Source organism: Erinaceus europaeus, chromosome 7 (genome assembly GCF_950295315.1).
Source record: "Erinaceus europaeus chromosome 7, mEriEur2.1, whole genome shotgun sequence".
Taxonomy (NCBI): domain Eukaryota; kingdom Metazoa; phylum Chordata; class Mammalia; order Eulipotyphla; family Erinaceidae; genus Erinaceus; species Erinaceus europaeus.
Genome location: NC_080168.1, coordinates 27,673,180 through 27,700,622, shown reverse-complemented (window position 1 = coordinate 27,700,622; position 27,443 = coordinate 27,673,180). Strand labels below are relative to the sequence as shown.

The window sequence follows — 27,443 nt, the reverse complement described above, 5'->3', positions numbered from 1 at the left end:
CACCACACTACCTATAAAAACATCCGAAAACTCACAGTAAGCTCCCTTCTTCCATGTTGCATGGGCAGAATATCTCCCCTCTGTCAACAGTGACTCCTTGTTCTCTTTTCTATATTGTTCCTTGTTTCTTTCTTTTAAAGAAATTTTTATTAGTGATGTAATAATGATTAACAAGATTGTAAGATAACAGGGATATAATTCCATACAGTTCCCACCACCAGAGTTCTGTGTCCCATCCTTTCAATTGGAAAGTTTGCTATTCTTTGTCCCTCTGGGAATATGGTCCAAAATTTTTATGGGGTACAGAAGGTGGGAGTTCTGGCTTCTATAATTGCTTCTTTGCTGGATATGGACATTGGCAGGTTGATCTCTACCCCAAGCCTGTTTCTATCTTTTTCTAGTTGAGCAGGGGTCTGGGAAGATGAGTTTCTAGGACACATCGCTGAGGTTTTCTGCCCAGGGAAGTCAGGTTGGTGTTATAGTAGTGTCTGCAATTTGGCAGCTGAAAGGCAGTAAGATATAAAACAGGAGTAATTGTTTAGTAAATAGAAACCCAAAGGTAAGAATAGAGCAGATGAACTAGGAAGTCTATTTTAGGTATGTTAGAAGTGGCCCATGACTTTAGTAATTTTTGTCTGAGCTTGATAGCTAGCATTTAGGTAGACTAAAAGTATTGTCTGGGAAGATAGTGTCAGAATTGAGAATAGGACTAGAAAGCTGGATTAGAGGATACAGTAGCCCCCAAATATGAGGAAAGTCTATAAATACCGTTAACTGTAAACCCCATCGATCTGACCTGGGGTCTATATCTATGCATATTTAGCACAGGAACCTGTGTAACCTCCAAGTCCCTTTCAGTCTGAGCTCATTTCTAACAAAATTATCTTTCCTCTCCTGAATTTCAACTCCTGTTTATCTATTGAATGATTCCCCAGCACTCTCTTTCTCTTTCTCTCTGCCTATGACTGTGACCAAGACCTAATCCCTCATCCCCCATTCCAATCTTTCTCCACCTTTAATCTTAGCAGAGTGTTTCCCACAGGTGCTGCCTGTACTTTCTCACTTTGAATTTCTGCCTCAGTACACCAAGATTTCCTTCCCAATACTCATTGGAGTAATGGTTTTCTTGATCACCTGTTTTCCAAAACCAGTGGAAGATTCTTTGTCTTTACTGAGACTTTTACTGTAACCTCTTGGTGAAGATTTCTATCTCATTGGTTTCTGAGGCATTAGACTTTTCTGGCTTGTCTTAATTGTCTTCTATCTTACTCATTGAAATACTGGCATTTCCCAGGCTCTGTTACCAGGCTACTATGGCACCCACATTAGATATTTTCCAGTAAGAGATTAAACTATTGACTGCAGGTTGATGGAATCCTAAATCTAGACTTTGCCCCTCAGTGTTGCATCCCAAGTGTTTGTTATTGTTGTTGTCACTGCTGTCAATAGGACAGAGAGAAATGGAGAGAGGAGGGGAAGACAGAGAGGGGGAGAGAAAGACACCTGGGGAGCTGGGGGTTCTAACTGGGATCCTTGTGCTTCGTGCCATGTGTGCATAACCCACTGTGCTACCACCCAGCCCCGAAGCTTCCCTATATATATTTTTTCTTTTGCTTCCAGGCTTGGTGCCAGCACTACAGATACACTGCTCCTGGAGGCCACCTTTTCCCTTTTGTTGCCCTTGTTGTTTATCGTTGTTATTATTGTTGTTTGCTGTCAGATAGGACAGAGAGAAATTGAGAGAGGAGGGGAAGACAGAGAGAAGGAGAGAAAAATAGACACCTACAGACCTGCTTCACCACTTGTGAAGCGACCCCCCCCCCCCCAGGTGGGAAACCAGGACTTTGAACCAGGATCCTTATGTCAGTCCTTGTGCTTTGTGCTATGTACACTTAACCCACTCTGCTACTGCTCGGTCCCCAACTTCCCTATTCTTTACCCCTCTGAGATACACAGGCACATGAGTGTAAGCACTATTGTTACTAGACAAATAGCTCACATGGTGGCACACTGCACATGCAAACCTGAAGGGTTTTTTATTTGCTTGTTTGTTTTTTGGGTGTTTTATTATTTGTTTGTTAGTTTGTTGTATAATACCAAAGTATTCCAGCTTGACCTTCTCTATCTTTCTTATGTGAAACTCTTGGTTTCATGTATAATAAAGAAAATTGTTTTAAAAAAGCAGTATTATAAGAGAAGCACTGCAGATTTATATAGTCCCTATCAGCATATCCAAAATCATGATTAAATCTCCACATCACTACTTCTGTTCTCCTTTTTTGTCTCTCTCCACAGATCCTTTCTTGACTTTGCTCTCCAGAAGCACAGAGTTGCTTTGAAAGATCCCTCCAAGTCTTTGCTCTCTGGACTTTTCTTCCTGGAAGACACCATTGCCTCCCCTCTGCCCCATGACATCTGTGCAACTCCTTCTTCGCAAAGTTCACCTTTTCTAATATGCCATCTTTATCCTCTTCCTGCCTCTAATTCCTCTGATGCCAATCTTTATCCTTATGCAACACACACACACACACACACACACACACACACTTCCAAAATACTTTGTTTCTCTAATGATCTTCTCAAGACACTGAGAGCACATCCTATATTATTCTGCTTTCCTCCATCTTTGGGGTTAAGTAGAAGCAGACAATAGTGTGATCAGTTCTATTGAGATTAGGATATTGAGTGAGAAATGGAAGTACACTCCATCCAGCTTTAGAGCTGGAGGAACAGCCTCTTAGGAAGCTTCACCTAAACTCTCTATCTCCCTATCACTTGGGTGGAAAGTAGATTCTTTATGTCATTGGCAAACCTTACTATAAGCTTGGGCTGCTCTCTGTCCCCTTCTGGAAGGTAACCATGGATACTATTTTGTTGGTATAAAAGCTTTGAGTTAATGGAATCTACAAGTGGTTTTCAGGATGCATGAAGGGGTGGGTGTGGGGTTAAAGAAAAGAAGAAAACCTGGAAACATTTGTAAAGGTAGATCATTGCTCTTGGGCCCTCAGCTGAAAGGGTTCCCCTTATAAGGGGTGGGGGTTACTGTTCATTAGAGCCTTGGTGGGAAATAGTGCTAGTATTTTAACTAGCTGTGAGTTGAGCATCAAAAAGAATCACAAACTGCCCCTGCTGCTTCCTCTGAAAGCAGGAACCCATGTGTGAAATCTGAACCAGTGGGCTGACTAATGTGATGCTAGCTAGCAACAAACTGGGTTCCTGGGCTGAGATCACAGAATCTGTTAAGAAGTAAGACCTTAGTTTTCCAGCCAGCTACCAGCAGCACTGCTACTCACATCCTTACTCCTGTGTTGTTTTTCACCTCCCAACTCAAGACCACAGGACCAGCTGGGGTACATCACCTCGGGATGTCTCTGGGAAAACCTTCTATCCTCAGAGCTCTTACTGAAGACTGAAGCACTCATCTCCTTTCTCCAACTCAGAGAGAATCCCCTCCCCCAGAGTCTGTTTTCTCAAACCAGGCACAAGTGGAGAGTGCGCCCCACTCCTTCCCTAGACTGGGTCTGGGACTCCACAGTTCAGTTCTTGCCCTTGGAGTCCACATCTCCCTAGATAGGACCCATTAATCAAACCACACACGGGTGAATGAATGAGAGTGGGGCTGAGGGAGGGTGGTCACTGCCAGCGAGGGAGTGGATAACTTGTTTCTTGAGAAAGAAACCTTCAGAGTACGGAGGGTGGGGGAGGCGGAGGAAGACGTATTTGGGGGCGAGAGGTGGCGGCAGTTTCCTGGCGCTTTGACGTAGTCTAGAAGAGGTGCGGAACACTCCCACTGCTTAAGAAGAGCCCCGCAGCCTCCAGGACGCTGAAACGGGGGGCTGTCTCTTGCTCGGGGAGCCAGCTGAGCTTTTTCTCTCCACGCACTCGAGGGAATCTAGAAAGGACTGAAAGGTAAGGGCTTGTGCTCTTCGGCTGCGACCTGGGCACAGAGCCACAGAGGATGGAAGAGACTGGGGCACAAAAAGAGTGTGTGAGTCTCCAGCTGCTTTTTAGGAGTGTGCGGTAGTGGAACCAAGTGAGGGTCTCCCAGCGCTTAACACCGAAGCTGAGGAACTTCCTGGTTCCTAAGGAAAGGGAACCAGGACAAGCGCTGCAGAGCGAGTTGGCTGGGCTTCCCGCACTCACCAACTTCAGCACCGCGGACAGCGCTCACTCGGGGACCACATTGAGCGCCCACTGCTAGAACTGCTTCCCCATGGGGAAGGGGGGTGACGGTGCTGGACCTTAATAATTTCCTTCAGAACAGCACATATGGAAATATAATGTTTGTTATGGCAGAGATCAGGTATATATACTCTGAAATACAGAGGAAACCTTATTCAGTAATCTTTACTTCAATATACCTCTTCCAAATAGGAAAGTTGCTTGTTCAAAGACAGTTTCTAGAATAATAATTTAAGGCATCTATGATCTGCTACTGTGCAAAAGATTTCCTCTCTTCGTGCTGTCATTAACTGTTATTATTAGGTGAATTCCCATCAGAGTCTCATACTTGCCTTTATGTCACCAATACCTAAAAGATCTCCAAATAAAAGGTAAAATTAATGTGAGTTGTATATACCCTCCTGTTTCCTTCCTTCATATTAGAGTTGTTTTAGTGTGATGTGCATTCTGTATTGGAATGAGGTAAGTTTATTCTCTTCTGGGTAATTTTTTTTTCAATTTCATATTCTAGAGGATATCATTTCTCACTGCACTGGTCTCAAGTATTATTATACTAATTTCAAAGTGCTATGTGACTACACTTATTTTCCTGCAACCAGTTTTGAAAGTCTTCTCCTTCAAGCTGGATGAAAGTAAATGGTTTCTGTTAAAATTCTTTAGATTCTAGCAAGAGAGAAATGAGAAAATCATCTTTATAAAGGTTCTATCAACACAGGAACAATACTTTAAGTGATAGTAAAATTCTCATAGTTTCTGCTCTAGTGGATTGAACACATGCCCTTTGTTTCCCATACTTTTAACACATTAGCTTATATTTATTTTTATTTATAACATTTTTTTCAATTTTGGCTTAAAATTAAAGTCACCAAGTGGGAAAGTATCCGACGATAAGATATATCTAAATTCTCACCTGCACAAGAGTACTGATTTTTAACTAAGATAGAGAGCTAGATTTAACTAAGATATTATAAAGCATTAACTGGCAGAACAGACCACTTTGCTATATGCATGATTCAAGTTCAAGCTCAGTTTCCACTGCACTGGAGGAGGCTTTAGGGTTGTGATGCCTTTCCCCCTCTCTTTGCCTCTCTGTCTCTTTATCTGAAAATGTCAACCCCAGGTGGTGAAGTGCTGGTGATCACCGGAAATTAAATTAATAAAATTAAAAGATAGTATGGATTAATTAAAACCATTAATTAAACAATTAATTAATTAATTAAAAGCACTAGGCTTTAATTAATTAATTAAAAACACTAGGATTTTAGTTTTTCAAACTACTATCATTTTATTTAGTGTCACCAGGGACTATGCATGATTCACTGCTCCAGGTCAGTTTTTTTTCTTCTTTTTTTTTTTTTATTTTCTATTTCAAGTATTGAGAGGCAGATAGAGAGGGGGAAACACCATACATGGAGCATTCTTCAGTACTCTGATGCTGCTTTGTGGTACAGGTCTTGAACTCTGAACTTCACACATAATGTGATGCGTGTTATACTCTGTGAGCTATAGCCCAGACACTAAGTTTTCATTGAATATCCTGAAGAGAAAAAAAGAGAGACAGAGAGAGAGAGAGAGAGAGAGAGAGAGAGGGAGAAAGGAGAAGGAGATAGAAGGAAAGGAGATGGAAGACAGAGGGGAGAAAGTCTTGCAGCACTACTCCACCAGTCATAAACATCCCCTAGCAGATGCAGACTGGGTTCTTGAACCTGTGTCCTCATGCACCTGTGTGCTCTAGTAAGCCACCATCTGGCCCCTTCACTTAATATTCTTCTAAATTCTATTCCTCTGTACTATGGAAAAGCAAGTTCACTTACTCATTTTATAAAGGAACACAATTTAGGAGTAAATATTCCTTAATTTTAATATTTTAGCTTCAGACTACCTGCTTAACAATAAATCATTTTAGATAGAATGAGACTTGTTGGGGGTCAGGCGGTGGTGCACCTGGTTGAGTACATGCATTGCAGTGTGCTAGGTTCTGGGTTCAAGACTCTAGTCCCCACTTACAGGGGAAGGCGGAGTTTCACAAGTGGTGAAGCAGTGCTGCAGATGTCTCTTTATCTCTCCCTATTCCCATCTCCTCCTCTTGATTTTTCTCTGTCTCTATCCAGGACAGAGAGAAAGGGAAAGGAGGAAGGAACAAAGGAAGAAAGGAAAGAAGGAAGGGAGGGAGGGAGGAGGGGAGGAGCTTATCATATGAGAGATAGGACAGACTTTTCCTACTTTAGAGACCACAAAACTTTTCCTTTTTTGACACCAACATTGGTAAAGATATAGTTATTTTCTTTACAGAGTATAGTACTATCAGGGACTCAACTTATTTCCATCTTGTGCTGTTCCAGGGTCATGGCTGACCGTGGGAACCGAAGAATGATCAACTATCCCTTGAACTTCACCTATTCTCTGCTCGTTGTGGGAATGTGCTGTGTGTCGCCCTTCATCTGTCAGAGTCAGACAGACTTGCTTGCACTTAATGAAGCTGATCCCCAGTGCTGGGAATCTTCTTCAGTGCTCCTGCTGGAAATGCGGAAGCCTCAACTTTCTAACACTGTTTCAGGTTTCTGGGATTTTATGATCTACCTGAAGTCATCTGAGAACTTGAAACATGGGGCACTGTTTTGGGATCTGGCCCAACTTTTCTGGGACATTTATGTGGACTGTGTTCTTTCACGGAACCATGGCTTAGGAAGGAGGGAGTTGGCTGGAGAGGAAAAGAAGCCACAGCATGCCCGGACAAAGCAAGGTGGTTAATTGCAGGTCCTATGTGCTCTGAAAGGGTCAATCAAATATAAATGTTCTATTTGTGAGGAAAAAGGAAAAAGCTGCAGGGGATTCCACTGTCCCATACATTTCTGTCAGGAGTAAACCCCAAGAGCATACAAGTCAGAGGGAACAGCACTTCCTTTTGCATTTGATAGTAGCTATTTATAACAGAACAGTGCTTATATCCTTATACTGCACAGGAACAGCAAGGAAGAATCAGAAAGATGAGTAAGGAAATACATGATATCTGCAAATACCACACAGCCATCTAAAGCAACACCCTCAAACTAATAATGGTTTCTTACTATTAGTTTCAATATTGATAGTCATATCTTTTGTGTTTACTTACTGTGGAATGGGAAAGATGTGAGTGTCAGCATCAGGAACAGTTAAAACAAACAAGGTTTTGTGCTTTTCATATTCAAAATGGAAATGGAAAGACTCTTTGAGATGTATTTAGTTGATGTAAAAAATATAGAAATCACTTGATGGGGCTATCACCTGATGGTACACTTGGTAAAGTATACATTACCATGTCATGAATACCAGAGTTTAAACTACCCAGTACTCACCTGAGAGGGGGATGCTTCAGGAGTGTTGGAGCAGTGCTGCAGGTGTCTCTCTCTCTCCCCCCCATCTCTCTCTCCCTCTTTTTCTGTTAGAAAAAAAAGGGGAAAAAAGAATGGGGGAGGGGGTTGGGCAGTAGTGCAGTGGGTTAAGCACACATTGCGCAAAGCAACCGGGGTAAAAATCCCAGTTCAAGCCCGTAGGTCCCCACTTGCAGGGGAAGGTCGCTTCACAAGTGGTGAAGCAAGTCTGCAGGTGTCTGTCTTTCTCCTCTGTCTTCACCTCCTCTCTCAATTTCTCTCTGTCCTATTCAATAACAAGGACAGCAACAACAATAATAATAACAACAAGAAACAACAAGGGCAACAAAAGGGGGAAAAATAGCCTCCAAAAAAATAGCAGTGGATTCGTAGTGCAGGCACCAAGCCCCAGTGATAACCCTGGAGGACAAAAAAAAAAAAAAAACCCAACAGATGCAGTGGAGTCATGGTGAAGACAGCAGCCCCAGAGACAACTCTGGTGGAAAAAGAAGAGAGAAAAAAAAAGAAAGAAGGAAAGAAAAAGTGAGAGAGAAGAAAAAAGAAAAATCTGAGATGCAAATATATTCCATATTACTTTTTGAACAAACCTTAAGCAAGTAATTAACTTCTAGTAAGCTGAGGAATTAATTTCTTGCAAATTTAAAGATTTCACTGAAATATATATAAGCATTATTTTCAAATATAGTCTTCTTAAAGGGAATTAGAAGAAATGTCCTTCAGAAAATTAGAATTATATTGAATGATCCCCTGTAAGTAAGCTGAGCGATACATAAGCCTTATTGGTGCTTCCTGAGTGTATTTTGTTCCTTCCTTGGTGTTACTGCAACCAATCAGCTTATGATGGGAGCAAGAAGGGTTATAGGTATGGCAGTAATTCTTAGAATTATCTATACACCAGTGGACCATGAGGCAAACATAACTTTTACACTTGCACATTTTGGTGTGAGAATTGTAAGATAACCCTGTAATCTACTAAATAGCAGTTAAAAATAGTAGTTCTAAGTTAATACTTTCCCAGGCCTAATGGGAAATATCGATGATATTTTAATCTCAGTGACTAAAGATCCTTATGATTCAATGATTCAGAAAACCAGGGGATCTACAGTTATTATAAATAAGCCTGTTACTAGTTGGCCAGTTGTTTAGACCAATTTCCCTTTTAAGAAGAAATATTTTTGCAGCAAATTAAGAGTAGAAATACAAAATTAATGTCTTTAAGTAGTGGTTACCAACATTTAAAAATATTCAGGTATTGTGTTTTGTCTGTTTTCCAGTGCACTAGTCAGCTCTGACTTCCCATGGTCATGCTGGAGATTGGATGTTGGATATTTGGTACCTTAAGCCAAGAAGTCTTTTTGCATCATCATTATGTTATCTCCCCAGCTAGAAACTATTTGTAAATATTATTTATTTATTGAATAGATACAAAAATTGAGAGGAAGGGGGGGATAGAGAGGGAGAGAGGGGGCCAGTTGGTGGCATACCTGGTTAACCACATACATTATAGTGTCCAAGGACCTGGGTTCCAGTCCCCGGTCCCTACCTGCAGGGGGAAAGCTTCACAAGTGATGAGGCATGGCTGGAGGTCTCTCTCTCTCTCTCTCTCTCTCTCTCTCTCTCTCTCTCTCCCTCTCCCCTCTCAATTTCTGGTCGTCTCTATCCAATAAATGCAAATAATAAAAAAAAAGGGGACCAGGTGGTAGTGCACCTGGTTCAGCGCACACACTACAGAGCTCAATGGCTCGGGTTCAAGCCCCTGGTCCCCACTTACAGAGGTAAAAAGCTTCACAAGTGGTGAAGCAGGGCTGCAGGTGTCTCTCTGTCTCTCTCCATCTCGATCTCCCCTTCCCCTCAATGTCTCTTTGTCTCTCTATCCAATAATAAATAAAATTTAAATAGTCTTAGAGAGAGAGAGAGAGAGAGAGAGAGAGACCTGCAAACCTGCTTCACTGCTTATGTTTGCCCCCACCTCCATATGCAGGGACCAAGAGCTTGAACCCAGGTCTTTGCACATTGTAGCATATGCACTCAACCAGATGTGCCACCACTCAGCCCTCACAAATATTTTGAACAGAAGTTGACCAGGTGTCCGCAGACTCTATTTTTAGTGCTGATGTCTGTAGGGATCTTCTATTCTTATCTCATTTAATTTATACTGTTATCTTATCTTTTCATTATTACTACCAATATTTCTTATGTTTTGTATTTTGCACCCACTTTGAACTACTCAAATATTTCTAGAATAAATTAATATTTGTGTTAAGTCTGCTTGCTTGCAGCAGTTACTTGATAAACTATATGTATTTTTCTTTTTAGAGATAGAGAGGCAAAGAGACAGAGAAAGAGAGAGAGAGTGAAGGGGACCAGGACACCAAAACTTCCTTCAATATGATGGGAGTGGGGCTTAAACTTGGGTGGCACACATGACAAACCAACAAACTTTTTAAAAAATTTATCTTTATTTATTTATTGGATAGAAACAGTCAGAAATTGAGAGGAGGGGGAGGGAGAGAGGGAAAGAGACAGAGAGACGCCCAAAGCCCTGCTTCACCACTTGCAAAGAGTTCCTCCTGCAGGTGTGGACTGGGACCTTGAACCCAGGTCCTTGAGCATTGTAACATGTGCGCTCTACCAGGTGTGCTGCCACCACTTGGCCCTCAGCAGTGCAGTTCTCTTTCTTTCTTTCTTTTTCTTTCTTTCTTTCTTTCTTTCTTTCTTTCTTTCTTTCTTTCTTTCTTTCTTTCTTTCTTCCTTCCTTCCTTCCTTCCTTCCTTCCTTCCTTCCTTCCTTTCTTTCTTCTTTTTGGCCTCCAGGGTTATTGCCAGGGCTCAGTGCCTGCACCATGAATCCACTGCTCCTGAGACCATCTTTTCCCCTTTTGTTGCCTTTGTTGTTTTTTTTTTTAAATCATTGTTGTGGTTATTGTTGTTCTTGCTGTCCTTGGATAGGACAGAGAGAAATCGAGAGAGGAGGGGAGACAGAGAGGAGAGAATGACAGACACCTGTAGACCTGCTTCAGTGCCTGTGAAGCGACTCCCCTGCAGGTCGGGAGCTGGGGGCTTGAACTGGGATCCTTGTGCTTCACGCCACCAGCTGTGCTAATGTCTGACTCCCTGCAGCGCAGTTTTCAAGTGAGCTATTTCAGTGATACAGTATGTAATTTTATGACCCTGCTTCAACATGGCATTTCTACTTGATTAAAAATAGTTGTATATATATTTTCAGCTCAGGAAGTTACTTCCTTTGTCTTACTTACAAAGTTGCTGTTCACTCATCTGATCTACAAACTTCAGCTAGCATGGCTATGCAAACAGCGGGAGTAAAAATTTCACTTTGATGAAGTTCTTTTAATATTTGACATAAATAATTATTTGGAGGTCAGGGAATGAGGTTTTCCATTTGGACTACATAATGATAGTCAATAAAGGATCTCGGGTCAAGGAGACACCGTGGCTAAAAAATGATTGTTACAGGAACATCTTGAGAGGCTTAGTTTAATCTCTAGTGGCTCAACTGAGCTCTGGATGTACCTGCACAGACTCTTCACTAACTTTTCCCTTTGTCCTTGGGGAATTAATATGCTACCAGGTTGGAATGGGGGCGAAGATGACGAAGAAAGTGTCTCTATAGTTCTCTGGGAAATTGTACTATCAGGATAAAAGGGAACTAAAAGTCAATGTCAACATAATATGCAAGAAGGTCTTGCTGTTTTGATGTCTTCAAATTGAATAATATACTTTAGAGAAATAATGCTGTAACTTATGTATATTAAAAACATAAAACTCCTATATAAATTTGTATACCAATATATCATTCTTGTTAATATTGAGTCCACAGATAAGAAAGCAAGAGACAACATATAAGTTGAAACAAATTAACTTACTTGGACCTCAGTTTCTTATATGAAGCAGAGGAGTATGGGAACAACTAGATGACCTATAGAGTCTGTTTTCTGTTCTAATGTTTTAAGATACTACATTGATTGGAAGGTGGTTCACCCAGTTGATTGCATATGTTACGACGCACAAAGATCTCAGCTCAAACCCTTAGTCCTCACCTGCAAGGGGAAGCTTCACAAGGAGTCAAGCAGTGGTACAGATATCTCTCTTTCTCTCTCCCTATCTCTTCCTTCCCCCTCAACTTTTCTCTGTACTTTCAAATAAAAGAAAGCAAAAGTGGCTACTGGGAGTGATGGATTCAGGCCCCAAGAATAGCCCTGGTGACAATAAAAAAAAAAAGAAAAGAAAAGAAAAGAAAAGAAAAGAAAAGAAAAGAAAAGAAAAGAAAGAAAAAGCTACAATAAGCATTCATTTAACTATGGAGAGTCTGAAAATTTTATTTTAAGGGTAGTTCAGGAATGATAATTCTTTTAAAAAGTGGTGTGCTAGAGATATCAGCATTTTATAAAAGACTTTAAAAATCATTGTTATTTAGTTTGGAGAGAAATGAGATCATTAATGTTAAAGTATTCTGAAGGTGTAAAGGGGGGTATATTCAAGACTAACCACTAATTTATGATAGATTATGTCAAAAGCAAGAGAGAAATGAATTTATAAAAAGTAAATTAATGGTAGCTCCCTTGAGAAAATAACAGAGATGAAGCAAACATTATGGGCTACCAAAGAGTTCACTGAGGGGGGCCTGGGCATTGGTGCAGCGGGTTAAGAGTACATGGCGTTAAGCTCAAGGACCAGGACTGGCGTAAGGATCCTGGTTCAAGCCCCAGGCTCCCCACCTGCAGGGGGTGTCACCTCACATGTGGTGAAGCAGGTCTGCAGGTGTCTCTCTCTCCCCCTCTCTATCTTCCCCTCCTCTCTTCATTTCTCTCTGTCCTATCCAGCAACAATGACAACAACAATAAACAACAAGAGCAACAAAAAGAAAAAAATAGCCTCCAGGAGCAGTGGATTCATAGTGCAGGCACTTAGTCCCAGCAACCCTGGAGACAAAAAAAAAAAAAAAAAAAAAAGACTTCACTGGGTAAAAATTAAGGGATTTTGAAATATATCTGTTTGTCAAAAATGGTTATTCAAGTAACTTTGTCTACCAGTGAAAAGGTCAGAAAAACAAATAAATCCTGTCTTCCTGAGCCTAGCAATAATTCTAGAAAAACAGTGTCTTTTCTATCCTCCATAGTGAGAAAATTTAAATTCACATTTATAAATTGATAATGGTTGCATCAGGTGTCTAACTGCTTAACACAAGTCTATAGTCTTTATTTTTAAAACCAAAAACACAAGAGCAAACAGTGCTCAGGAAATGTAAATGCATAGACGTACAAATGCTTGCTTTTCTGCTTTGCTTACTTCAAGGAATTTCCCAGGCACCATATTCAGAAATCACTTACTCACATAGAAATCTTTCCAAAGGAAACATCTTCAGATATAGCTAGTGATGAAATGCAGACTGCCTGCTGCTACATTATTAATGTTAACAAAAAAAAAAAAAAAAAAGGAAAAGGAAACAATTAAGACAGCCCATAATGTGGTAATGGTTAATTAAATTACAGTGTAAAAAGTGTATGCATAAGACTATGACTATTTCTGGAAGATTATAAGTTTGTTAAAGTTTTTTCTTTATAGTTCTATATTGAAATTTACATTTATACTTTTTTTTGCCTCCAGGGTTATCACTGGGGTGCAGTGCCTACACTACCAATCCACTGCTCCTAGAGGCCATTTTTCCTATCTTGTTGCCCTTCTTGTGGTTGTTATTGTTGTTATAGCTGTTGTTGGAGAAACACAGAAATCAAGAAAGGAGGGGAAGACAGAGAGGGGGAGAGAAAGACATCTACAGACCTACTTCACTGCTTTCCAAGCGACCCCCCCAACCCCGCAGGTGCGGAGACAGGAGCTCGAACTGGGATCCTTATGCCAGTACTTGTGCATTGCACCATGTACGGTTAACCCACTGCACTACCGCCCAGCCCCCCTCCCACTTGTACTTCTTTAACCAAAATATTACAGTGTTTATTTACACAGAAGTATATTTATTATAACTAAGTTGCGTAAGACACAAAGCTTTGCAGAAACACAAATCTGCATATTTGGAACAATATGTATAGAGAATTTTGATATTGATATTGGCAGATGCGGCAAATTTTCTAAACCAATTTGTCAATATGTAAACGAATCTGAAAATAGTTTATGTGATGTAATGATCAGTTCCTTTTCTCTTTTTTAGGTGCATATTATCGGCAACTAAGAACCGCTTTCCTAAAAAACAAAGAATTGATTGAAGAACTGTTAAGTATACATGCACGCAGGAGTGGGGTTAAATTTATGGGAAAGGCAACCAGTGGCTTAGAAAGGAAGAGAAAGTAAATCTAAATCTACCCTCAGAGCTTACTAATATCTTGAAACCAAATATATATTCTCGACTATTGTTCATGCATTTACTTGAAATGAAGGGATGTTCAGAGATAAATACTCAGCCATATTCTATTCAAGTACTTAGTTCCATTCTTTTAGGCTGCCAGCTTGAACTTCAAATACTGTTATTAACTGCCAGATCATCACATTGTCTGCAAAAATTACAATAACTCCCAAAGATTAAAATAGGGGATTGCACTATAAAGATTTCTTTTTATTATTATTCACCTTTGTCACTTGTTCTGATATTTTTGCCATTGTTAAGGGCTAGAATGTCACACATTTGACTTGAATATAATGCATGACTTTCAAACCACTAACCACTAACTTGCTTAGGAATATAAGGAACTATATTTGCTAATTCCCAGGGACTGATAGTCTGCAATATCTGAACCACAGGAAAAAAAATTTTTTTTGAGTCCTGAATGAAGCAAAATAAAAGCAGTATAATAATAAGATGATGAAATGAAGAGAAAAAAGAAAAGAAACTCTTAAGTAATGAAGTATTCTCTTTATGAAAACAAAATTAAACAAAAATTCTGGACCCCAGATAATGCTCTTAAAGTCTCTTTTTTTCAATATGAATATTACCATACAATTTAAACCAACTGTAATACAATTAGATATAAGGAGTTTTGCTTGACTAATAGAATGAGCCCTTGCCACAAGGGATGGGGATAGGTGCTTTGGGGTGTGGGGCACAACTCAATGCTTATGCAGACAGACTTGCATGGCTGAAGGCTCCAAGATGCTAGATTCAATGCCTGACACCACCATGAGCTAGAGAGAGGGAATGAGGTCCCTCCCTGCAAAAGAAAAAGAGAATGAGCCCCTTAATGGCCACTTTCCCTCTCCTATTCCTATGTACACTTATGGTTTTACTTTCGTGCAACTTTCTGTAATATCACTCATCATATTTTCTTAAATTGTCATATAAACATATTAACTTTTATAAAGAGCTGAAAAGAAACCATTCTCATGTTTACGAAGGAGTCCATTGCTTACTCCTGACTGCCTTTTTTTAAAGGGGTCAGATAATCAATATTATATATCTTGTGGGTCATGTAGCCTCTTGCAGTGAGTCAATTCCATCTTTCTAAAAGTGAAATGGCCAAACAACAATATGTGAATGAATGAGCACAGTAGTTTGCCACGTTCATGGCCATCCAAGTTTGAACCCCGTATAGTTTTCAGATGTCACAAAATATTCTTCTTTTGACTGGAAAATCATTTTTACACTGTAATGCCCTGTAATACCAGACAGAGGGGGAAAGAAAGATAGACACCTGCAGACCTGCTTCACCACCTGTGAAGCGACTCCCCTGCGGGTGGGGATCAGGGGGCTCGAACCGGGATCCTTACGCCAGTCCTTGCGCTTTGCGCCACGTGCGCTTAACCCACTGCGCTACCACCTGGTCCACCCTCTCTCTTTTTTAATTAATGATTTAATAATGATTGACAAGATAGTAGGATAAGAGGGGTACAATTCCACACAATTCCCACCATCAAAATTCCATATCCCATCCCCTCCACTGGAAACTTCCCTATTATTTTATGCCTCTGGGAGTATGGACCGAAGATCTTTATGGGGAGCAGAAAGTGGGAGGTCTGGCTTCTGTAATTGTTTCTCCACTGGACATGGATGTTGATGGGTTGATCCATAACCCCATTCTGTTTCTATCTTTCCCTAGTGGGGCAGTGCTGTGGGGAGGTGAGGTTCCAGGACACTTTGGTGAGGTGTCTACCCAGGGAAGTCAGGTTGGTGTCAGTAGTATCTGTAACTTGGTTGCTGAAAAGCATTAAGATACAAAACAGAACAAATTATAATCAGGAACCTCTAGGTAAGAATATAGCAGATGAAATTTGGGATCTTCATATTGGAAGAAGCTAGGAAGTCTATTTTAGGTATATTCCAAGGAATGTGAACTCATAGACTAACAGGGATGCAGAGGTTACACAGGCTCCTGTTTTAAATATGAATAGACATGGGCCCTGGATCAGATCAATGGGGTTTACAGTTGACGGTATTTATAGACTTTCCCCATATTTTGGAGCTCCTCTCTGCCCTGACCCGGCTTTCTAGTCCTATTCCCAACTCTGACACCATCTTGCCAAACAATACTTTCAGCCCACCTGCATGTTATTTGTCAGGCTCAGGCAAAAATTAGTAAAGTCATAGGCTCCTTGGAATATATCTCACTCTTTTTAAAAAAATATTTATTTACTTATTCCCTTTTGTTCCCTATGTTTTTTTATTATTGTAGTTATTATTGTTGTTGTTATTGATGCCATTGTTGTTGGATAGGACAGAGAGAAATGGAGAGAGGAGGGGAAGACAGAGAGGGGGGAGAGAAAGATAGATACTTGCAGACCTGCTTCACCTCTTGTGAAGTGACTCCCCTGCAGGTGGGTCTTACTCTCTTTCAGCCTTCACTCCGTTTCTCATCATCTACCCAAGGAAGAAAGAGGAGTCCACTGGGAGAGATGGAATTGTGCAAACTCAAGCCCCAGGGAAAATTCTGGCGGAAAGGGAAAGTCATAACCACACTTAGTTCATAGCTGTGCAAAACAGGTAGTGGGCAGTAGAAGTGAAACAGGTCAGTGGGTTGTACATTGCTGAGTGGTACTCTGGTCATGCATCTTAAACTTGTAAGGAATTAGCTGGAATGAAATAAGGAGAGTAAAGATGCCGAGCCTTAAAACCAAAATAAAAAAGTAGTGATTAATTTTTTATTTCATTCAGATAATATTGAAGAGAGTTAACCTAGCCCCAGTCCCATCCAGCTGGACAATATTTCACTTGAAACAGTACTAGAAATTATGAACCATTAAACACAAATGGAGAGCTTCTCTAAGTGTAATGTTAACTGTACATCACAACAATAGACCACTGGAATCAGAAAGTTTTTTTAGTAAGAAAATAAATAAAACAGTGTTTGGAGTAGCGTCAGAAGCCAGGTTCAAATTGCAAATCAAGAACTGACCAAAGAACTTTGGACAATGTATTGACCTGAGAAGTATTGGACATCTCTGTTTTCTCCTCCTCCTCCTCCTCCTCCTCCTCCTCCTCCTTCTTTTATTTCTTTATGGGGGGGTTAATGGTTTGCAGTCGACAGTAAATACAATAGTTTGTACATTTGTGACATTTCTCAGTTTTCCACACAATAATTCAACCCCCATTAGGTGTATCCCTGGTTTTCTAAGAAAATGAGACAACTACCTGCTAGATTTGTTGTAAAGACTAAATGGGTAATGGATTAAGGAATTTAGAAAACAAGTGTTCTGACAGTCAAAAAGGTTAACTACAGTTGCCGATGCTATTAATTTAAGGATCTATACCATAATCACATAGAAAGGAGGTGCATGATTACTTTGGCTAAACTCATTGAATGTAGGGTTTTAGAAAGAAATACATTTTAAAAATAAAGGGTTTTTTTGCTTTTTTTTTTTTTTTTTGCCTCCAGTGTTATCGTTGGGGCTCGTGCCTACACTACGACTCCTCTGCCCCTGGAAGCTATTTTTTCCCTTTTGTTGCCCTTGTTGTTTATCACTGTTGTTATTATTAATGTTGTCACTGCTGTCACTGTTGCTGGACAGGACAGAGAGAAATCGAGAGAGAGGAAGACACCTCAGACCTCCCCGTTGCAGGTGGGGAGCCAGGGTGGGGGGTGGGCTTCAATCGGGATCCTTAACGACGGCGACGGCCCTTGCACCGGCTCTTGGGCTCCACGCCATGTGCAAAAATAAAGGTATTTTGAAATAACTATTCATATGCAGCTATAAAAATAATACAGAGATATTTGTATATCTTTCATCCAATTTCCCTCAGTGGTAATAACTTAAATAACTATAAGACAAGGGGCTGTGTGGTGGAGCATCTGGCTCAGTGCACATGCTATAGTGCACAAGGACCAGGGTTCAAGTCCTACGTCCCCACCTGCAGAGGCACAGTTTTGTGAGTGGTGAAGTAGGGCTGGAGGTCTCTCTGTCTCTCTCCCTCTCTATCACCCCCTTCCCCTTTCAAATTTCTGGCTGTCTTTAGCCAACAAATAAAGTTTAAAAAGACTATAAAAATAACTATAGAACAATAATCCAGGAAATCAATAGTGCTATAATCCACCAAATTTATTCAGATTTCACCACTTCAGGTGTGTGTACACATGTTTATATTTAGTTGTGTGCCAAGCTCTAGTCTTCTAGAAGAAACACCCAGGTAGAAAAACAAATCATCAGTTCAGTGATTTAACTGATAGTTGGAGAAGATAATTGCATGCATTCATGCACACTCCACCTAAACCTTTCTCCCATGTATTCACATAAAGAGTGGGCCTCTGCCATTAACTCAGCACACTCACCTCTCTTCTCATTTTCTACTCTCTGTAAGCCCCAAACTCTATTTACACTCAGCTGAGGAACCAAGACCAGCAAGTAGAAGAATCAAATATTAAATACTTTTCTTTCATCCCTACTTTGTGCTTTCCACTACAATTTTGAGAGAGAGAGAGAAAGAGAGAGAGATGGAGAGAGAGGTGGAGAGAGAGATAAAAGGTGTAATCCTATTAGTATAGATTAAAAAATACATTTCAGGGCAGGCAAGAATGCTCACTTGAGAGGGCATCTGCTTTAGCCATGCACAGGACCCAGGCTGAAGCCCAGCCCCCCACTGCACTTCTTCTTCTAGCGTTTTCCCTTCTTCCGTAGCCAGTTAATGGCTTTGAAAGTGACTGGGATCCATGTGGATTCAGTCGGCTAGGAAGGATCGTCAGTTTCCCCAATGAATGGGTACTCATGGGATGCACCACGGGAAGGTCGATCCAATCCACTGCACTGAGGGAGCTTCAGTGATGTTGTTCTCTCTCTAATGAAAGACAGACACTCAGAAAGGCACAGAGAGAAATGCCAAAGCTCTGCTCAGCTCCAGTTTATGGTGGTACTGAGGGCTGAACTTGGGATTTCGGAGCCTCAGGCATGAAAGTCTTTTACATAATGAGCATGATCTTGCTCCAGTCCTTTTGTCTCTGTTACCATCTGAAAAAGTCACCCTGGAGCACTGTAGCCCTAGCAATAACCAAAGAAAAAAAAAAAGGGGGAAAAAAGCAGAAAAAAAAAATACATACATTTAATCATCACTAGAACATGTCTTAGAATGAAGCTGGTATCCTTTTTACTTCAAGTTGGGCATGGTGATGTGATCAACCAGAGCAGTGAAGGCCCTGCCCACGCGCTCAGCCCCACAATACAGGTCCTTGTGAGCTGAAGATTGTGAAGCTGAAATCAACAAAGGGAGGAGTCTGTCAGAGACAAAACACCTGCAGGTTCTTGAGTTGGTCTTGATACAGTTCTAGTGCAAAGGAGAAAGAAAATCCATTAGTCCTCAGCTCCTGATGAGAATAATTTTTCTCTAAACTGGTCAGCAAATTCACTGGTTATTATTTATCTTGACCAAGTACTAAGCTAATCCTGTGATGGGCTCTTAAGTGGCATTCTTCTATGACTCTGAGCACAAATCTGAGTAGCCAGAAAGCGCACTTGAGAGCACTGATTTCAATCTCTGGTGTGTATCACAATCACTCAAAGAAGTAGTGACAAATTTCTGGGTCCCACCCCAGTCATTCTAATTCAGTATAGATGGTGCTCAGTTTTATGCATCAAGTTGATTGAATTTCCAATATCCAGGTATGTGATCAAATTTTATTCAAGGTGTATCAATGGAGGGTGTTTCTGAATGGGTGGCATATCTGGATGAATAACAATGGAACTTCTGACTTGCACCATGGAAACATTCCACCTGGTCGCCTAACTGGGAAGGGGGACCTATATAATGGGGGAAGAATGGGAGACCGGAATGATCAGATTTGGGCATGGCCCACAACCTACATATGGTACCAGGGGCTTGCTTGGTTTGATACTTGTTTTTTAAATAATAACTCTTTCTTTCTTTGCAGTGGTAAATGGGTTAGTCTGTAACTTCTGGGGGCCTCATGAACTAAGATGCTTATAAAAATTAATGTATGTTGGGAATCAGGGCGGTAGCACAGTGGGTTAAGCACACGTGGCGCAAAGCACAAGGATTGGGGTTCAAGCTACCGGCTCGCCACCTGCAGGGGAGTCGCTTTACAGGCAGTGCAGCAGGTCTGCAGGTGTCTATCTTTCTCTCCCTCTCTCTGTCTTCCCCTCCTCTCTCCATTTCTCTCTGTCCTATCTAACAACGACGGCATCAATAACAACAACAATAATAACTACAACAATAAAACAAGGGCAAGAGAAGGGAAAATAAATAAATATTTTTTAAAAATAATGTGTTTGTAGGTGCTCTTTGTTTTCTTTTCATTTCAGATTCAAAGAGATCATCAACCATTCCTATCTCCAGCCTTCCAGAATTTGTACTGGGATTTCATTCTTTTGTGTTTCAGCTTGCTAGCTATAGGCCTTGGGACTTATTGGCCTCTGTAACTACCTGAATCAATTTCTTAAAATAAGTGTCTTTAGCCTTCTATCTAACCCATTGATTCCTTTTCTTTATAGGAACCTCACCTAACAGTGTATCAATTTGCATTTCCATTTAGTTCCCAAGTACTACTGGTACTACTGGTTCTTAAACCAATCTTTACACGTTTAACTATTGACTAATGCTTTGGATGATTCCCTATAATATATTGTGGTATGGATTAGCCTGTACAAGGATCTACAATTGGGCAATTATTAACCAAAAGTATCACATGCCTAATTTTTAAATTAAGAACTCTATTCCTAAAAATTGATCATACATATATATATATATATACACAAAGATATTTGTTAGAAGAATATTCACGTCAGATTTATGATGATAAAATATCACAAGAAACAGTTACATACCAGTAAGTAAATTATCATATATTTATACATTGTGATAGTATGTAACATTTAGAAATTGACACTACTTAACATCAAGGGTAGGGTTTCAAGTAAAATAAGTAAGTACGATCTAAATTATATTGAAAAAAATATGCAGAGAAGAGTTTGAAGAAACAAACTTCCTAAACTGTTATTGGCAGTTACCTTGAGAAATAAGTGGCAAGGACATGATGATAAATTCATTTAAAAATTGTGTGCCCCTAGGCACTTTAATTTTATAATGAGCATGTAGTATAATTTATTGTATTTATAATTAATAAAGAAGATGACAGGGAATGGGAACATGACAAGGACTCTCTTTTTAGCTATATAGTTATGTGATTTATATTTTCATTCCATCTGTGCTGTTTTATGTTGAAAATAAAAATAAAAGAATGACATTTCTTTCTCTATCCTCTATTGCTGCTTAAGAATTATGAGAATCTTAAACATTTTATTGCCTGGATAAGAAATATTGTCCAGGGAGTTGGGCGGTAGCTCAGCAGGTTAAGTGCACGTGGCACAAAGCACAAGGACCAGCCTAAGGATCCTGGTTCGAGCCCTCATCTCCCCACCTGCAAGGGAGTCCCTTCACAGGTGGTGAAACAGGTCTGCAGGTGTCTTTTTTCTCCTCCTTTCTTTTTCATTTAATTTTATTATTTAATTTTATTTCTTTTGCCTCCAGGGTTATTTCTGGGGCTCGGTGCCTGCACCACGAATCCACTGCTCCTGGAGGCTTTTTTTTTCCTTTTCTTTTGTTGCCTTTGTTGTTTTATTGTGGTTGTGGTTATTATTATTCTTGTCATTGATATCATTGTTGTTGGATAGGACAGAGAGAAATGGAGAGAGGAGGGGAAGACAGAGAGGGGGAGAGAAAGATAGACACCTGCAGACCTGCTTCACCGCCTGTGAAGCGACCCCCCTGCAGGTGGGGAGCCGGGGGCTCGAACCGAGATCTTTATGCTGGTCCTTGCGCTTCGAGCCACATGCGCTTAACCCGCTGCACTACTGCCCGACCCCCTTTCTCCTCCTTTCTGTGTTCCCCTCCTCTCTCCATTTTTCTCTGTCCTAACAACGACGACATCAATAACAACAACAATAATAACTACAACCATAAAAAACAAGGGCAACGAAAGGTGAAATAAATTTAAAAAAAGAAATATTTTCCAGAGACAAACGTATCTTAACAACATTCTGTTTCTTAACCTAGAGTGAAAAAAATGTGAAATATTGTGATAAAGCTATAGGAAAACAATAATACATTTTATACACATGAGTTTTCTTACTGCCTGGCTGGCTTAAGACCTAGTCTCTTACCATGATAAAGTCACCAGACATAGTTTGGCATATATTTGGAATTCAATATACACAATGACTACACTGGTATACCAAAAAGATAACAGACACGAGATAGTACATTGCTATAAATATCTGTGAAATTGACAGTCCTAACTGATGAAGAATTCACTTGAATATAACAAAAGGTCTGCCTGGTCTTTGAATTAATTTAAGATGTGAGAGGAGGCATTCAGAATGATGGATCTGAAAGCTGGAAAAGGATTCTGTAGCCTAGTGTACGATGACTCTTCTGAAATATTATGTCTATGTCTTCCTTACAACAGTTATAATTAAGCAGACCAGCATGTGCAAATACAGAATGATTTCAACCTCAGGGGGCAAACAGAGAAAGCAATGCAAACAAGCAGAGCCCAAGGAAGACTATGGAATCAGGCTGCAGACTGGAGATTAAAGGAGATGCAAGAAGAAAGGTAGAAAGGGAGGTGAGTCAATTTAGAGGAAGGATATTTGATGCTTTGGGGTGGGGGTGGAGAGTCAGTTTGAGAAAGTGAGAAATTGCATCTTGAAAACATTTGTAGGGAGATCGCTTTCTCTCCTCTCCTCTCCTCTCCCGGATCAACTAGGAATACCAAAGGAGACCACCCGGACCGAAACAAGACAGGACTAGAATGACCACAGAAACCCAGTAAATCACCCGTGAGTACAAACACGCGTGGCTGGTGACAGAGAGGAGAGAGGGGCCTAAGGAGAGATTAAGTGACTGCTAACAGTTCGACAGTTTGTCAGTGGAGACACCACCTCCAGTCTGCTCCACCAACAAGGGGACAGCTGAAGGGAGGAAAGGACTCCCCAGAGACTCACCAAGTACAACTCTGAGTCTCCATTGCTACTACCCTCAGAATCTGGAGCAGCAACAGGGAGGGACACCAGGGCACAGAGATCTAACCGGGAAACTCGGGAGAAGACCTATACCTCGGTGGCATAGCTGAAGGGCTGTGAAAGTCTCTTTGCATAACCACTGGATTATCTCTGCCACACCCTGCTTTATCTCTTGGTCAGGAGTCATTGATTAAGCCAAGAAGCCTATTGATAGTTTAAAAGCCCTCAGGCTACCATAGCCTACAGGGGAAAAAAAAAGGCTTTTACACCACTGAACTCCAACTCAGGGATTGAAAAAACTGTTAACTTATATAAAATGGTTAAAACAACAAGAAAAAATAATGGAGACTCGAACCAGGACAAGAGTCCAGCTAAAAGTCCTCCAGAGGGCGAAGCACAAAACAACGAGTTCAACATCCAAACATTAGCTAAGGAAATAATAACAGGAGTGAGTAAAGAATTTGAAAAAATTGTAATCAGAACTACAGGAACAACAAATGAGAATATGGAAGAAAATTCTAATAATCGCATGGTTATTAGAGAGCTGAAAGCTGAAATTGCTGAGCTAAGAAGGCAACTAGCTGAACAAGCTAAAACAGTATCAGAGCAGGGCAACAAAATAGATGAACTCCAGAAAGCAGTAGAGGGCAGAGAGAATAGAATCAATGAGGCTGAAGACAGAATTAGCAAGATTGAGGATGAATTAGAGACAACTCAAAAAGAAGTAAGAGATCTCAAAAAGAGATTAAGAGATGCTGAAAACAACAACAGAGTCCTATGGGATGACTTCAAAAGAAACAATATACGCATTATTGGCTTACCAGAGGAAGAAAGAGAAGGGGAGGAAGAAAGCATTCTCCAGGCCATAATAGCTGAAAATTTCTCTAGTCTAGACAACACCAAAGACATAAAGATTCAAGAAGCCCAGAGGGTCCCAAACAGAATTAACCCAGACCTAAAGACACCAAGACATGTCATACTTAGATTGGAAAGGAATAAGGATAAAGAAAGGATCCTCAAGGCTGCAAGAGAAAAACAAAGAGTCACCTACAAAGGAAAACCCGTAAGATTAGCAGCGGACTTCTCCATACAAACAGTACAGGCCAGAAGAGAATGGCAAGATATCTATCGAGTGCTCAATGAGAAAGGCTTTCAGCCAAGAATACTATATCCTGCTAGATTGTCATTCAGACTAGATGGAAGCATCAAAACCTTCCCAGACAAACAACAGTTGAAGGAAGCAACCAACACCAAGCCTGCCTTGAAAGAAGTTCTGAAAGGTTTCCTATAAACAACCAGACCACCACAAATAGAACATATATCAAAACACTCTAAAACTCTACAAGAATGGCGTTAAAATATCTTCAATCTTTGATATCAATAAATGTGAATGGCCTGAATTCACCTATTAAAAGACACAGAGTAGGAAGATGGATCAGAAAACACAACCCAACAATATGTTGTCTACAGGAAACTCACCTAACACAACAAGACAAACACAGACTTAAAGTGAAAGGATGGAAAACTATCATTCAAGCCAATGGCCCACAAAAAAGGGCAGGAACAGCTATTCTCATATCTGACATGATAGACTTTAAAATAGATAAGATTAAAAAAGATAGGAATGGACACTACTTAATGCTCAGAGGATCAGTCAATCAAGAGGACTTAACAATTATTAATATCTATGCACCCAATGAGAAGCCATCTAAATACATCAAACTTCTACTGAAAGAGCTACAGCAATATATTAACAGTAACACAATCACAGTAGGGGACTTCAACACCCCACTATCTCAACTTGACAGATCATCCAGGCAGAAAATCAGTAAAGACATAAGGGAGCTAAATGAAGAGATAGATAAACTAGAACTATTGGACATTTTCAGAGTCATTCATCCCAAGAAACTGGAATACACATTTTACTCAAATCCACATGGATCATTCTCAAGGATAGACCATATGTTAGGCCACAAAGACAGCATCAGCCTATTCAAGAGCACTGAAATCATCCCAAGCATCTTCTCAGACCACAGTGGAATTAAACTAACACTTAACAATCAACAAAAGATTAGTAACAGTGCCAAAATGTGGAATCTCAACAGTACACTTCTTAACAACTTCTGGGTCAAAGAGGAAATCAAGGAAGAAATCAAAATGTTTCGAGAGTTCAATGAAAATGAAGACACAAGCTATCAAAATATTTGGGACACAGCTAAAGCAGTCCTAAGAGGGAAGTTCATAGCTATACAAGCACACATTAGGAAACAAGAAAAGGCACAAATAAACAGCCTGATTGCACATCTTAAAGACCTAGAAGAAGAACAACAAAGGAACCCTAAAGCAACCAGAAGGACAGAAATTACTAAAGTTAGGGCAGAAATAAATAACATTGAGAATAGGAAAACCATACAAAAGATCAATGAAAGTAAATGTTGGTTCTTCGAAAGAGTAAACAAAATCGACAAACCTTTAGCCAGACTCACAAAACAAAAAAGGGAGAAGACCCAAATAAATCGGATAGTAAATGAAAGAGGAGATATCACAACAGACACTGCAGAAATTCAACATATCATGCGAGGCTTCTATGAACAACTATATGCCACCAAGTTAGAGAACCTGGAAGAAATGAATGATTTCCTAGATACCTACCAACTTCCAAAACTAAGTAAAGAGGAAGTGGATAACATGAACAGGCCCATCACAGCTAATGAAATTGAAACAGTTATCAAAAATCTTCCCAAAAATAAAAGTCCTGGACCAGATGGTTTTACAAATGAATTCTACAAAACTTTCAAAGAAAAACTAATACCTCTACTTTTAAAAGTCTTCCAGAAGATTGAAGACACTGGAATACTCCCTGCCAGCTTCTATGAAGCCAACATCACCCTGATACCAAAAGCAGACAGGGACACAACCAAAAAAGAAAACTACAGACCAATATCTCTGATGAACATAGATGCAAAAATATTGAACAAAATTCTAGCCAACCGGATACAGCAGTATATCAAAAAGATTGTTCATCATGACCAAGTGGGGTTTATCCCAGGCATGCAAGGTTGGTTTAATATACGTAAATCAATCAATGTGATCCACCACATCAACAAAAGCAAGACCAAAAACCACATGGTCATATCAATAGATGTAGAGAAAGCCTTTGACAAAATACAACATCCCTTTATGATCAAAACACTACAAAAAATAGGAATAGATGGAAAATTCCTGAAGATAGTGGAGTCTATATATAGCAAACCTACAGCCAACATCATACTCAATGGTGAAAAACTGGAAGCATTTCCCCTCAGATCAGGTACTAGACAGGGCTGCCCACTATCACCATTACTATTCAACATAGTGTTGGAAGTTCTTGCCATAGCAATCAGGCAGGAGCAAGGAATTAAAGGAATACAAATTGGAAGAGAAGAAGTCAAACTCTCCTTATTTGCAGATGACATGATAGTATACATGGAAAAACCTAAGGAATCTAGCAAGAAGCTTTTGGAAATCATCAGGCAATACAGTAATGTGTCAGGTTATAAAATTAACATTCAAAAGTCAGTGGCATTCCTCTATGCAAACACTAAGTTAGAAGAAATTGAAATCCAGAAATCAGTTCCTTTTTCTATAGCAACAAAAACAATAAAATATCTAGGAATAAACCTAACCAAAGAAGTGAAAGACTTGTATACTGAAAATTATGAGTCACTACTCAAAGAAATTGAAAAAGACACAAAGAAATGGAAAGATATTCCATGCTCATGGGTTGGAAGAATTAACATCATCAAAATGAATATATTACCCAGAGCCATCTACAAATTTAATGCTATCCCCATCAAGATCCCAAGCACATTTTTTAGGAGAATAGAACAAATGCTACAAATGTTTATCTGGAACCAGAAAAGACCTAGAATTGCCAAAACAATCTTGAGAAAAAAGAACAGAACCGGAGGCATCACACTGCCAGATCTCAAACTATATTATAGGGCCATTGTCATCAAAACTGCTTGGTACTGGAACATGAACAGACACACTGACCAGTGGAATAGAATTGAGAGCCCAGAAATGAGGCCCCACACCTATGGACATCTAATCTTTGACAAAGGGGCCCAGACTATTACATGGGGAAAGCAGAGTCTCTTCAACAAATGGTGTTGGAAACAATGGGTTGAAACATGCAGAAGAATGAAGCTGAATCACTGTATTTCACCAAATACAAAAGTAAATTCCAAGTGGATCAAGGACTTGGATGTTAGACCAGAAACTATCAGATACTTAGAGGAAAATATTGGAAGAACTTTTTTCCGCATAAATTTTAAAGACATTTTCAATGAAACGAATCCAATTACAAGGAAGACTAAGGCAAGTATAAACCTATGGGACTACATCAAATTAAAAAGCTTCTTCACAGCAAAAGAAACCACTACCCAAATCAAGAGACCCCTCACAGAATGGGAGAAGATCTTTA

At 40.0% G+C, this 27,443-nt stretch overlaps 2 protein-coding genes across 2 annotated transcripts in view; one reads left to right on the top strand and one right to left on the bottom strand.

Annotated features, from left to right (window-relative positions):
• Window positions 1-6,528: 6,528 nt before the first annotated feature.
• On the top strand, window positions 6,529-14,124 carry FAM237A (family with sequence similarity 237 member A). Its single transcript, XM_007520190.2, has 2 exons — window positions 6,529-6,925; window positions 13,737-14,124. The coding sequence occupies exons 1-2, from the start codon at window positions 6,529-6,531 to the stop codon at window positions 13,874-13,876; spliced, it is 537 nt and encodes a 178-aa protein (XP_007520252.1). The 3' UTR covers window positions 13,877-14,124.
• Window positions 14,125-19,027: 4,903 nt separating this feature from the next.
• DYTN (dystrotelin) overlaps window positions 19,028-27,443 on the bottom strand; it is an 88,142-nt gene continuing 79,726 nt past the window's right edge. Inside the window, exon 14 of the mRNA XM_060193403.1 lies at window positions 19,028-19,192. Within this exon, the coding sequence (XP_060049386.1) occupies window positions 19,089-19,192 (104 nt within the window). The 3' untranslated portion in view covers window positions 19,028-19,088. The remainder of the gene's footprint in view (window positions 19,193-27,443) is intronic.